This window comes from Heloderma suspectum, chromosome 1 (genome assembly GCF_057233095.1).
Source record: "Heloderma suspectum isolate Gila_16-S chromosome 1, 16-S_ref, whole genome shotgun sequence".
In the NCBI taxonomy this organism is placed as follows: domain Eukaryota; kingdom Metazoa; phylum Chordata; class Lepidosauria; order Squamata; family Helodermatidae; genus Heloderma; species Heloderma suspectum.
The window spans coordinates 22,647,350-22,662,406 of NC_139458.1; the positions used below are offsets into that span (position 1 = coordinate 22,647,350).

Below are 15,057 nucleotides of genomic sequence, written 5' to 3' on the forward strand. Positions count from 1 at the left end.
CATCCCACAAGAAAAAGAGCTCCTTGGGCTGGCTGAATGGACAGGAAAGTGGCAGCATGAGTGAACAGAAACATAGAAAACTGCCTTCAGACCATTGATCCGTCTAGCTGGTTATTGTCTATGCTGACTGGCAGCAGCTCTTCAAGGTTTTAGAGAGGCGTCTTTTCCAGCCTTGCCTAGAGATGTCAGAGATTGGACCTGGGACATTCTGCAGGCAAACCATGTGCTCTACCATTGAACTATGGCCAAAATGAGTATCTATATCACTAGCAGAAGAAAGGCAGAGAAGAATTTCTGACCAGTTAGCTTTTATCTTTAAGAACTTCCTGTGAGTAGTTGGGAAACAACCTAAGCATCTGTTTTATTGGGTGGGGTGGGGTTCTGCATTGTCCTAAAACTATCAGCAATAAGCACTCACTTTAGGTAGCAGATTCGAGAGGATTTTTATATTGTCATGTCTCCAGTCTCTGTGACTAGCCACTATTAGGCACCCAGTAAAATATGGGATTATTTCATGGAAATCAGTCTTGGGTATTGGATCCAGAAGAGCTTATTTGCTAGGTAATACTTTTGTTATGAAGTCACTAAAGCAAGGAAATGAGAAACTATGTCCAAGAATTTGTGATCATTTTGTTCCACAAATTCCACCCACTGTTACTACTAAAACTGCTATTCAGTATCTTGCACCCTGAATTAAATTTTGTTCACACATCTTTTCTTAATGTAAGACTTCTTTGCAATGTCTAGATATAACCACTGATTTCTGGAACATGCAGTTCTTGTTTTTGAAACTGCAGGTCACAACAACTGTCAAGGTACCATGACTTTAGTCTGAAGCAGTCTGACTTAAAAATTGGCCACTGTTTGCTTAGCCAGCCAAATTGCTCAGGGGTGTGAACTGCTAATCTTCTTCTTTTCATAGAGTATTATATTCACAACTGAAATGTCAATGTGCACTAAATCATTACTGGTTTGTTTGTTTTTGTGTGTGTGTTTTAAAATACTAAACCCGGGTCTGATATCAGTGGATATTGTATGTTTTAAATAGGCAAATGGCTCTAGCATTTTAAAATCTGTTGGACCTTCTCACACTCCCAAACTGCATTCACTGCATTTAGGTTCTGTGGTAGCTACTTGACCATAATGAAACCTAAGTTGCTCAGTTTCCAATAGCTCTTGTCCAGGTTCTTGGTTTCAGCGGCATTAGATTTCTAGATGAGTGTGGAACATGTGTTCTCTAGGACATGTGGGATGCTCTAACAGGTACTGGTGCTTCTCTTGGAGTTTAACAAGGAAAATACATTGCCCTTCCTCCTGCAAAATGTATTTATTTTTATTACATTTCTATATGTCCCATTACTCAAAGCTCTCTGGGCAGTTTCCAGAACTGGGCGTTACAAAATTGGATGTTGCATGGCAGTGATGTGCTTTATCTTCCCACAGGAGATTTGCCATGTCATAAGTTCATTAGTAACAATGAATGTCTGCCAATTGCAAATACAATATTATTAGGCAAGCTTGACAGTTTCAAAGTTGTAATTCATGGTTTTCAGGTTTATTTATTTTTTTGATTTGTATCCCACCTTTCTACCAAGAAAATCATATCGGTCATTGATTTGTAAGTGGGGGGAATAAAAACAATAAACAGTTAATCAGGAATAATTACATATTGTACAGGCTTTTAATGATTGTATAAGTTGAAACAGTTGAAATAGATGAGTGGATGTCCACATATCAAGCACAGTTCTTTGGGCTGCTAAAATGTATTAGTGTGTCAACAGGTTTCAATATCTGTTTTTCTTTTCTTTGATTTAAAACAACGAAGTAATACTTTTGTGAACGAAGTACATGCTGTTGTTTTACATTTTTACTAGCATTCCAATGCAATTCCTACATAATATAACACTTAAATTATATTAAGGGAGCAATCCTGTGTCCCCCTAGACAGTGTCTGGGGAGGGTCATAGAATTGTTCAATTTATTGTCTCTGAGCTCATAGACAGGGCTCCAGTTTGGGAGCCAGGAAACCGCCATCCCCTCCTCCTCGTAGCTGGCACAGAGTGCGGAGACAGTTAAAAGGGGGTGTTCCTTGGGTGTGGAGGGGAGAAGATTGGGGCAGCAGCCATAAGATGAATCCTATGGCCGCCCCAGCCTCCTTCCCCCCATCCGAAGTCTCCACTAGATGGGCAAAAATAGCCATCTACCATAAATGCAGAGTAGGAGGCACAAGGCGCCTCCTGCTCTGTATAGCATACTCATAAGCCTCTGAGTTTAGAGGCTTATGAGTAGCCAGGGCACATCCGATATGATTGTGCCCTAAGTGTGCTTTAATTTTTTTCCTCAAATATGTGGTGTATTTGGACCCCCAAAAATATATGGGATACCCTTTTTTTAGGTTTACTAAATACAATTAAAATAAACATGCTACATTAGATCACTGTCTAAGGCGTCAGAAAGCTTTCTGATGCAAATTGCCCAATTTAAAAATTTCTGGGAAAACCCATATCATTATTGCGTGGTGTGTATATATGTGTGAATAGTAGAACATGTAGGGTGCAGTTTCTGTCTTCTGATCATGCTTGTAGGAAAAATATTGTGAGATGGGGAAGAAGACAGGAAAAATGTTGCTTTTCCCTCTCAACTATAGATCAAAATATATTCAAATGTAATATATCCCACTTAAGTGGAGTTAAAATACAGCTATATCTGGAACTGGTGATCTCCAAGCCTTTTGATGACTACTAAAAAAAAACCCTGCTGAAACAGAAAAGTCTTGCATTGTTTCCTGAAAACCCTTGGACTTTGGCAAGTTTCCCAAAGGCGTATGATAAAACAGCCCCTGATTTTTCTTCATTCAACGTATCAGTGAAAACAGAATACTCCTGATTTCTTATGCATGGTTAAGGGATTGGGAGTGTTCCTTCTCTTCCTGGCCTTAACCCTGGATTACAGTTACATGTGTACCAGGGCTAACCATGACTACATCTTAACCAAGGTTTGCAAAACAGCTTCAAACCCTAAGCACTACAGCTACAGTCGGCCTCAGTGTTTTTTGTCTTGCCTGCCTTCTGCTTGCAGCCATACAAGCAACAACCACAGCAGTATGCCTGTGCTGGGTTGTAGCCAGCTTCATCACTTGATAGTGCAGTAGCTCTTGCAGCTCTGCTTGTTTGTTGTATTGCTGTGGCTTGTCCTTTCTTTCACAGGGTGCTAATTGTAGGCCCTTGCAGATTGTTAGTGGTGAGACATTAGAGTTGCCGTCACTTTAAAGGACAGTTTGGTATTATGACTGAAGCAGATAGGCAAGCTTATATAAAAGTTGACAGTCCTTCAAGTGTTCTGGTCCCAAGACATTTTGTAGCTGTTGCTCTAAGGGGAGTAGTTTGTATTATAGTTCTTGGCTTGCACAATACTTGTAGAAATTCTTTTGAAGGATAGGCCAGCATGAACCAGATAATGGTGGACAACCAGGCACTCTCAGGAATAGATACCTCCCTTGCAGAACTTCAAGTAAAACAAACAAACAAACAAAAAGTCTTGTGAAACTTAACATTGACTCTTTTGCCAACATTCTTTACAAATTTAAAAGTCCCCTATTGGAGTCTTCGGATAGCTTGCATCACTGCAAGTATTACAGCTAATAGCAGCAGTGAGTGCCCCTCACGTGTCTTTATGGATTTTTGCCCAAGGCAAAGGTATGACTTTCACTTGACCTTTCAGTTATAACTGATCTTTAAGGAAGTAAAACAGGGTGTGGAACAGAGTTGAAAATGGCTGATTGTATATTACCATTTATTAAGAGGAAGTAGAATGAACAGAAAGGTGTGCCACACCTAATGGTTGCTCTTTGATAGTTATCTTTAGGTGACAATATGGTCTATATAAATCTTTACACAGTGTCCCAGAAGTAACACAGCTTAAAACCACTTTTATTTTTCATAGACACTCTGAAGAAAACTGTTCCTTTACGGATCATGTTGACTTTTACTTTCAGCTTTAAGGCACTAAGGGTGCAATCTTATGCATGTTTAGAAAGAAAGAAAAAGCCTTACAACTCCCACTTGGAATTGTAGGCCTTCTTTCAGGCTAAACGTGCATAGGATTGCTCCTTAAGGTGGTGAACTGGTTCCCACGAACAAGGGCGTTTAATAAGCCACAGTGACTTGTTAACCACCCCCTTGCATGCTGGTTGTGTGTTGGCTTATTTCCCTAATTACCCTCACCGGATGTGGGTTGTTGTGACATCTGAACTTGGTGCAGGTGGGTGGCTGGGGTGGTTAGCAAACCACTCAGAACCCACAGTCTATTGTAGGGGTTTGTAAACTACCCCAGCCACCCACCTTCGCTGGGTTCACACACCCAGTGAGGGTAATCAGGGAAATCAGCTTGCACATGACCAGCAGGCACAGGGGGTGGTTAACAAGCCATTATGATATTAAACACCCTTGTGCCATGCAAACTCTGTTACTGAATTGTAGGAGTAAAGTACCCGTTCATAAACTACTGTTATACTTTCTGCACATGGTAGTGGTGTTACATTACCAGCTAGGATAGAAAGTGTGTTTAGGAATTCTCTGTACCCATATGCCTTCAGCTTTCAACTAACTCCTAGATTTCTTTCTTTTTTTTCTTTTTGAAATCAACCTTAATTTAAAAAAAATCAATTTAAAACAAAAAGGTACAAATATAAACAAGCATAAGAATATTTTTCCCTCGGTTTAGTCCAGAAAGGATGCCAGTACCAGATATCTTCACATTTACTTTACAATACTTACTTTAAAAAAATACTAAGAGAAAAGAACCTTTGAGGCCTAAACAAATATAAGATCCTGGGCTGCATGTTACAATAAGAAGGGTGCCTAGAACCATAGTGGCAACCTAAGTGATCATCCTATGTGATTCAGGGCTATTGTGTACTGGAGTTTCATAGCTCCCACTGGCCGTTGCTAGTGATAAAGTGCGGAGAGCTATCTCCATGGTAGCTAGGACTCACAATGCAAATTTACTAAATGATGCAACTAGAGGGATGCGAAACTCAGCACAGGGATGCCACTCTCCAAAGGGAGCAATGGTGTGTAGCCCAAGCCAAAGACAACTGAGGGACTGGCTTGCAATGCTCCCTCTTGTCATCCTGGTTGTGGGTGAGCAGATTAAATGAAAAGTGAAGAAGCAGGATTGCATGGACTCACAACATATCTTAAGTTGCCAGGCTGAAAGCTTTAGATAAGTAGATGATCCCTAGCACCATAAATCAACATGGGGGTTCACAGCTTGATTCTGCACCCAGGCATGATACACACAGGAGCTTGGGCCTTCCTTGGAAACTGTCCATGCTTCTCTGGAGAGAGCTACCCTACAGTTTTGAGAACTACTACTAATGTATGTGTATTGATATACGGTTTGTCATATAAGTTATTTAACTAAAATAGCTTATGGAAAGTTACAACACAGTAGGCCTGTTGTCAGGTGCTATCTACAGAATGCAACTAATGTAAAGGTTTGTTAGCTCTAGTATCAAAATTTGAATATTTTTTCTCCTCAGATATGTAAATTTTGAAATGTCATTCATTAGAGAGGGGGTATAATTCAGTGGTAAAGCATCTTCTTTGCATACGGGGACCCAGCTTCAATCCCTAGGATCTCCAGTTAAAAGTAGCAGGTAGCAGGTGATGAGAGAGACCCTGGCTAGAGTGCTGGACTGGGAGTCGGGAGATCCGGGTTCTAGTCCCCACTCGGCCATGGAAGCTCACTGGGTGACTTTGGGCCAGTCACATACTCTCAGCCCAACCTACCTCACAGGGTTGTTGTTGTGAGGATAAAATGGAGGAGGAGGAGGGTTATGTACGCCACCTTGAGTTCCTTGGAGGAAAAAAGGCGGGATATAAATGTAATAAATAAATAAATAAATACTGCCAACCAGAGTAAAGTAGTGGGCTAGATTGACAGATAGTCTGATCTGATATAAAGAAGTTTCCTATGAACAGTGAAAAGAACTGAGAAGTATTAAAAGATGCCCCTCAGTCTGTCCCTTGGGACCGTTGTCTTAACATTGGCGAGGATTTTTTTCATCTTCTCTGTAAATCTTTTTTAAAAATATTCCTAAAGGCTGATTAATTCATCCGTTCGCATGGATATGAATTTAGAGGTCCCTCAGCAGTTCCCATTATGCAGTATGGCCATGTTGCCTGGTGTTAGTTAACTGTCACTTTATTTTCAAGCATGCAGTTGGCATGCAGTTGGCTGAAGGTGGGCATTCTAGTTGCTCAGATATAGCTGGCACACACTTATATAGAACGACAGCCAGGAAGGTTTCCAGTTTGGTCACAATCAGGCACTTTTTTTTTCTTGAAAAAGAGGCTCAGATGGGAAGTAAGAATCTTTTTGTTCTGATTTAGCTCCCTTAACACTTCCTCATAGCACACATTATCAATTTCACCCCTTATTTCACCCCTTCCAAAATAGCAACAAAAGTTAAAATTGCTGTGTTTGTTTTGGGATTGGCTTGACAGAATTTGTGTTGCATGCGACTCTGTCCAGGCCACTTACTAACAAGACACATTAAATGTTCTTTATTAATCTATGTAAATAGTAAGGGTGGTGGGGGGGGAGAGAATAATCTGATCACACTAGCATACACACAGACACACCAGAAATCTTACAGTAGGGCTGGAGTTGGATGCAAAAACAGAGGGATGGATCGTTTTTCCTTATTAAGAATGAGGTTTTTGTTATCTTAGAAAAATGTTGAGAAAGAACACAATGGATGCTTATAAAACAGTGTGGTGTAGAAAGTAAAGAGGGAACATTATTTAGTTTCAGCAACCAATAACTTGTGATCAAGTGAACCCAGGTTTAGAGATGTGAGGTTCTAATATTTTCAAAATGAGCCTAGAAGGTGTACGTGGTTTCATTGTAACTTAGTTGTTGATAGTTGCACAGCACCAAAACTGAGAGGAGGAGAAGGGGGCACATAATCCCATAGCTCAGTTCGCTAAACCTTAATTTGGTTGACTCCCATAGAAACTGACAAGCAGCAGGTTGAGGATAACATAAAAATGAAAGTCAGTTACTAACTGCATGCTGGAGATCAGTAACTGGAATTAGCTGTCATTGTTGTATATTAAATCTAGGTGAAATGCTTTTGAAAAATTGTGTGATCTGTTAAAACTTCAGTATTGGGGTTTCAGCAAAGAAGCGATTCCAGTATAATAGTAGCCCTGGAAGGGACTGTGTGCCATCTAATTAAGCTTTCTTCTGTAATGCACAATGTCTTATAATTAAAGCTTCTGCAGCAGATGCCCACCCGCAGTTTAAATTGGCACAGTCCAGAGTTTTAACTCTTCATCTGCTAAACCTAACATTTAATCTACACATGCAGCAGAATGAGATGGAAGAATTCTAAGGCGGTAGCATGAGCTATTCTACTTCAGACTACAGGTAAAGGTTCATATTTTTTAACACTTTCCCATAAATCCTCTGCACATAGGTAGCACCTGAGGGAGAAATCTTCTAGCCCAGCATTTGTATACTATGGTAGTTTTATATACTTGCAATGAGTCTAATGTTGTGGAGTATTCAAAAGTGTTGCCTCCTGTCTGCATTCCGAAGTTGTACAGTCCATGCTATCACTTCAGGACTCAGCCACCTCATTCTGCTGCATGCATAGATCTAGACTAATTTGTAGGGAGTTAACTGTGTAAAAGATACTGCAAGAAGGTACGGTTGGATTTGGAGACCTGTGGATGTGTGAGTCTGTGGATTCTGTAAATGGCGCATGTATTAATGGCACTGTCATGAAACAAATACGCTGTTTAATCATGATGTGCTGGGGAACGAGCCAAACCCATTAGGTTCTGCCCAACTATCTAATCTTGCATAGTGTGGATGCTTCTGTTCCACATTCTTAAAGAAGACACACACTAAAATATGGTGTAAACAAGAGGCTTGGCAAGTGATCTGAAAGAGGTTCTGTTTGGTTTAAAGGAGTAACAGTAGAAATCAAAGCATAAAGCAGCATTCTGTTCTTTGGTTTTAAAAGTAGAACATATTTTCCCTTAAAATATCTAGTAACTTTATGTGATATTTTCAGTATTAATTAATCCACTGCCTCAGTATCTATTCAGCTTTCTTATCAGCCCCCAGAGTACTGGGTTCTCTTACAGCATAGTTTTCTTTGTAAAAAAAATCTTAATGTGTTCCCACACTAGTTCCTCAAGTTTTGCATATAGCTTTGCTCTGACTGCAAAACTCATTAAAGAAATGTATGTATGAAAACTCTTTTTTGTTAGGAGAAATGAGCATTCAGGTACCATCTGCATTCTAGGTGAGGGTGGGCGCAAACCTCTTAGATTTTTTGCTTGCATATCTCTGGATAGGTTGTTTGTTGTCTGAAGATATGCTGTACCTCAATAGGTTTAATGCAAGAGGAAGTGACTGTGTACTGTATATTTGTGTCATTAAATTGACCTGCAGCCCCCCTCTTACTTCAAGAGAGGGCCTGACCTTTTAAAAAGGTGTTGCAATAATCTTTAGAGGCTCTACCTACTTAAGTCTCTCTGTCCCCATTTTAAATGTAAATCTGAAGATCTGATTGTTTTGGGCTCAAGGGGAAAAATGGTCTTTGCTCTCCATTCATTCATTCATATCCCACCTTTCCACCAAAAATGTGCTCAAGGTAGCTAACATTAATAAAATGCAGGTTAAAAAACAAAATCTTAATTAAAACATAACATAAAAACAGATCCATAAAAACACAACCATAAAAGAAATAGTACCCAACCAGTTAAAAAACCCTTTCAGCAACAGCTGCTTACATGCCAAAGGCCTGCCTGAATAAAAAATGTCTTTGCCTGCTGGGAGGAAGGGCAACAGAGAGGGGGCCACCTAACCTCTCTTGGCATGGAATTCCAGAGCCTAGGAGTGGTCACCAAGAAGGCCCTTCCTCATGTCCCCACCAGACATGCCTCCAATGATGGTGGAACTGAGAGAAGGCACTCCCTCGATCTTAAAACCCAGCCTGGCTCATGTGGGAGAATGCAGCTTGAATTGTGCCAGGAAACAGACTGGTAACCAGTGAAGCTGTTGTAACAAGGGAGTCATGTGCTCCCTGTAACCAGCCCTGGGCAACAGTCTGGCCCCAGCGTTCTGGCCAGCTGAAGTTTCAAAAGTCGAAACAGGATGTAACTAAGGCAGGCATGACTGTGGTAGGATCAGACATCTGTAGGAACAGGTGCGGTTGGTGCACTAGCCTCAACTGTGCAAATGCACCCCTGGCCACCATCAAATCCTAGCCATCTAGGTTCAGACCTGAATCCAGGAGTACACATAAACTGCAAACCTGGGTCTTCAGGATGTGTGTAGCCCTATCCAGCACAGGTTGAATCCCTATTTCCCGATGTGCCTTTTGACTAACCAGGAGCACCAACATCTTGTCTAGATTAAGCTGCAATTTGTTCACCCTCAACTAGTCCATCACCAATAACAGACACCTATTTAGAAATAGTACAGCTTCTTTGGATTTAGATAAAAAGGAGAGAGAGGGTGCGTTCACATGACACACTAACCCATTGTGGGTGACTGCCACGCACTGTGGATTGCTTTGTCAACTACCCACAGCACATGGTTTGTGCACCTGACAGATGATCAGGCACAACATCCACAGGGTGTGGTTTGTTGCCCCCGGCCCTCTGGCCAGCTCTGCCCAGCATCCCAGGGGACATGGCGGCAGAACCCATCTTGTCTGCCGCCAAGCCCCTGTCCCCCACGCTGATCCTGATCTCAGTTGGAGACACCCCCGCTTTTTTTTTTTTTTTACTTTCCTGGCCCCATTTTTGTGCATAAAATGGGGCTGGGAAAACATTTTCGCGCACTTCCCCATCCCCAGGGAATGTGCACTAATGTCCCCCCTTTTAAAAAGAAATTAAATTGATTTACCACTGTTGCGAACTTGCACAACAGTGGGTTAGTGGGCTAACGCAGAATACCAGCTTGCCTCACCTCAAGCCCTGTATGTTGCTCTTAGCAAACATACAGGGTTGCAGTCGAGGATAGCCTGTATCTAGTCCCCAGTACCCATTTTTGGGGGTGTTCTACACACAGTTCCCCTTCTCCTTAAAAATCTGTGAAGCTGCTTCTAATTTGACAGATGTCAAACTAGAAATGGTGGGAGCGATCTTCAGGGTTAAGTGGGGGTCAAGTCTAGTTTCATATGAAGCAGCAGGGAGGCCAGCACAAGGAGGGGTGGGTTAGGTTGGGGAGTCCACCCTTAAAATCATGGTTACCCATTTGATAAGTGGGTAATTCTAAGTGTTTCCCCACTCCCACACACAGGGAGGAAAATGTTTAAATTACCCACTTCCCAACAGGATGCCCTTCCCAATGGGATGCCAATGTTTGACAGCTGTCAACTAGAAGCGGCTTCAACAATCTTACCTGAAAAGTGGGGTGGCTTCTAGTTTCATATGAAGCAGCGGGGAGGCCAGCATGGGGAGGGGTAGGCTAGGTTGAGGACCTCTCCAAGGGTATAGTCCACCCTTAAAAATATGGGCATGCCTACTTTTTAAAATAAAAGCAACAACCCTACATTATCTATTCTTTCTGTTTTCCATCCCTGGCTCTTTTTTACGCATATATACTCCAGTTGCTAAATCCAAAGTCGGGGTTTTTAAAACGTATTTTTATAAGGTACAAGTGAATCAGGAACACAGATGCAGTTCTGGGCATCCCATCTTGGATGTGATGCATAGTGTTGGGGAGAGGTACCTTCACTGTTCTCTTCTTGCTCCTTTCCTTGTTTGGATTTTAATTTTTTTTAAGTTCAGTTATTTTAAGAATAAGAAACCAAGGGGGAGAGAGAATGTGCTCGTAGCATATTCTTGCTCTCAGCTTCAGTATCATTCTTTAGGATAGGGCTAGGGAACCTCTGGCCCACAGGTCACATGCATCCTCTAGGGGTTCCTCATCTGGCCTGCAAGTTTCTTCTGCTGTTTTCTCTGATCGGCAATTAGAGATGGTATTAAAAGGCAATTCAGCTTTAAATACCCTGCATAGGATTGAGTTGTACATTTGCAGGCATGACAGCTGTTGCACTGGGGCTTACTCCTTAGTAGACTTGCTTAGAATTGAGCTGTGCTTTGTATACTTGATGGGAAAATGTCCAAAATGGTAAGAATTACACTTGACTCTTTAGCCCCATCCACTGCTGGAATGCACCCCCTATCCCTTACCAAACTAGAATTGGGCGCTTGGGCTGAAAAAGTTCTTCCATCACTGCTTCAGGAGAAAATTATGCTATAGGCAGGCCAGGGAGGGAAACATGTTCAAGTGGCGGCAACTGCTAGATCTTAGCACCCTCTTACGATTTCTTGGCACACCTAGACAGCATAGTAAGAAGCAGAGACATCACCTTGCCGACAAAAGTTCGTATAATCAGAGCTATGGTTTTCCCAGTAGTAATGTATGGCTGTGAGAGCTGGACTATAAGGAAGGCTGAGCACCGAAGAATTGATGCTTTCGAACTGTGGTGCTGGAGAAGACTTACGAGTCCCCTGGACTGCAAGGAGGTCAAATCAGTCCATCCTAAAGGAAATCAACCCTGAGTGCTCATTGGAAGGACAGATACTGAAGCTGAAGCTCAAATATTTTGGCCACCTAATGCGAAGAGAAAACTCCCTGGAAAAGACCCTGATGCTGGGAAAGACTGAAGGCAAAAGGAGAAGGGGACGGCAGAGGATGAGATGGCTAGATAGCATCACCGATGCAATGAATATGAACTTGAGTACGCTCCGGGAGAGAGTGGAGGACAGGAAGGCCTGGCGTGCTATGGTCCATGGGGTCACGAAGAGCCAGACAAGACTTAATGACTGAACAACAGCAACGATTTCTTAGCTGGCAGTATTGCAAAACCTCTTGTCAAATGCCACTGTTGTAGAAACAGTAGGCTAAACTTAATCCAGATCTCTGGAAAAGTGCCTAGCTTATTTGCTGATCAACAGGGCCTTTTATGCTATGGTTTACTCGCTGAATCTTGATTTCATAAGTTGTTTGGTTGTCAGTAGATCAGGGTTGTCCTCTGTTGTGCTGTGATGACTCTTATGGTGATGGCCTGAAAACCGCAAAGAGGACTTTGACAGGGCAAGCAGAGAATGCTAGGCTTGTTGGGTGAGCTACTGATTTCAGTGCTACACCCAGGAATGACTCTCAGTTTACCTTTGACACTTCCCTGAGAGAAAGCACTGAAGTTATTTGAAACATACATTATGTGTCCGTAATCTGATTAGATTCCTAGGCACAAATTGAAATGCTCTAAACATACCCTTCATTTTTCACTTTATGCGAGTGATGTAATGTTTAAAGACTATTTGTTTATAGAATCTGATTGGACTAGTCTTTGTAAAGCTCTGATCAGCAACTATTTTTATCTGAGAGAATGGAAGTTGCTTGACCAGACCCCCACTCCCATGAACTGTCAGAAAATTGCATTCCTAGAGCTACCGTGGCAACCACATACACAGCAGATCCAGTTGGCACCTGGGGGTGGGGCCAGTTGGTACTTTTAAGAGGACTAGATTTGGCCCTGAGGCCTCCTGTTGCAGATCCTACTATAAGGTGATCTGGGAGGGTATAATATTACAGACAAAAACAATGAGAGTGGCTAATGTTGACTCATAAAAAACCACTTGGCTGGTGACTTGCATCAAATAAGAAGATGACCGGATGGGGAACTTCTGTAAATAGGAAGAAAATCCGTTTAGTTTTTCCCCTAGCAATAATATGCCATAGGTAATTAATATAAGTAAGTGTGGACAGGCATGCTAGTAAAAATTTGTTGGCTTACTTGCAAGGTTGGACTAATGTACAGTCTTTAATTTATGGTTTCCTCTCATTTTCAACAGCAAAACCATTTACACAGTTGGTGAAGGAAATGCAGCTTCATCGAGACGACTTTGAAATCATAAAAGTCATTGGCAGAGGTGCATTTGGTGAGGTAAGACGCCTTCGGAGTTGAGTTTTAGATATGTTGTCTCTGATTGATTGATTGATTGATTGATGACATTTATATCCCTCCTTTTTCCTTCTTAAGGAACCCAAGGCAACGTACATAATCCCCATCCGTTTTACCCTCACAGCAACAACCCTGTGAGGTAGGTTGGGCTGAGAGTCTGTGGCTGGCCCAAAGTCATCCAGTGAGCTTCCATGGCTGAATGGGGACTAGAACCCGGATCTCCCAACTCCCAGTCCAACACTCTAGCCACTACACCACACTGGTTCTCTTGTAACATGTTAGTAAATGCACCACATACTTTACTTTCAAATTATTTCTTCATAACAGATTTATTTATTTATTTATTTATTACATTTATATCCTGCCTTTTTTCCTCCTTAAGGAACCCAAGATTGTAATTCATCAGAGTAATGGTGCAATCCTATGCATGTTTAGACAGAAAAAGTCCTACAAGTCCCAGCATATGCCTGCTGGCATAGCTGGCAGGGGAATGCTGGGAGTTGTAGGACTTTTTTCTGCCTAAACATACATAGAATTGTACCCTAAGTGAGCTCCAAAAAAACTTATGATACAATAAATAGTTTGGCTTTAACTAGGGATGGCACAGGCACCCAGTTGGGTCCAGGAGTCCAGCAGACTCCCCCATGCCCTCGAGCTATGCCTACTAAGACCCTGCCCCCCACTCAACCCCTGTGCTTGCCAAGCCATCGGCACTCACCCGGGACCCATACATGAGCTCTGCGAGCGCCATTTTGCAGGAAAGGCGATTGCGAATATGCGCACATCGAGTTGTATGCAAAATGGCGCCATGAATGGTCCATATATGCAAGATTACAGGCGTAAATGGCCCATTTACGCCTGTAATCTTGTGTATATGGGCCATGTATGGCCCCATTTTGCATACAGCTAGATGTGCGCATATTCATGATTGCCGAGGGGTTTTGCAAAATGGTGTTTGCGGACAGTCCCGGTGAGTGTGGGCAGCTCGAGGAACAGTAGGGCGCTCAAGTACGGGTCCGGAGGCATGTGAGCAGGGTCAGGGGCTGGGCAGGTGCCTGGAGAACCCGGAGGGGGGGGTGCCTATCCATCCCTAGTTTTAAGGTGCTTCAGGATTCTTTGTTGTCCTACATCCACCATTCTAGATTATGTAATTACTCTGTAGCGGTCATGGGATAAGAATAATACATATTCTTTAGTTTATGGGATACAGCAATACATAAAATATGCAAGAATGCATGCATGACACACATTTAATGGCTGGTAAACTGAATTGTCAGGCATCATGGAAGAAAAAAGAAAAAGTTAGCTTTTATTGATGGCCCCCATCAATTGTGCAGAAAATATGGAGCAAAGATTCTGCTTTAATCAGTCATTAGTTATATTGTCTAGGGGCATAGGTTTGGATATCACATTCAAAGATGGTAGCCAAATTAGCAAGGAGATAGCATTTGGATATAATGGAGAATTTTTAGACATGAAGGCATGTTAGATCTAAAGAAATGCATTCTTCAGTGGTGAATGAGAGAGGAATAAATATTTTAAGATATTTAAAATATCTTCAGTCATATACAATACTGTGACATGTATTTAGATAAAGGGGACTATCTCAAAGCAGAGAATATCTGGGCAAGTACTTTTGCCTTCTCAGATCAGCACTTAACTAATAGTGCTGGATCCCAGGAGATCTTGTATGCTGCAAGAGTCTAACATAGTCTAGGATATTTGTAGATTTATCAGCAGTCTCTGACTGCAGCCACATAATGCTTTTTGGTGCTTGCAGGGGTTTATATATGTGGACTGGGGCTTCTACCTCCCCCTCTGAGTGCCAGGAGTTGCTCTTCATCAAGAGCTGCTTTTGAAGATTGCCAGAGTTTTGGGGGAGACTTGCTCACTGGCATGCGGAGCTGCTTTTGAACAGAGGAGGGTAGCGCTTGTGTAACTGCATCTCATTGGCAGCATGACATTTGGGAGACTTGATCATTGACCTGCTTGGCTGTCCTTGGATTCTGAAAATATGAGTTGAAAAGGAAGAGGCACAGCATTGATTTCTGTTC

At 42.1% G+C, this 15,057-nt stretch overlaps 1 protein-coding gene across 10 annotated transcripts in view; it reads left to right on the forward strand.

Moving 5' to 3' along the window:
- CDC42BPB (CDC42 binding protein kinase beta) overlaps positions 1-15,057 on the forward strand; it is a 162,822-nt gene that overhangs the window by 26,471 nt on the left and 121,294 nt on the right. For all 10 annotated transcript variants that reach the window (XM_084838161.1, XM_084838171.1, XM_084838179.1 and 7 more), the window contains exon 2: positions 12,894-12,985. In XM_084838161.1, coding sequence (XP_084694287.1) covers positions 12,894-12,985 — 92 coding nt within the window. The remainder of the gene's footprint in view (positions 1-12,893; positions 12,986-15,057) is intronic.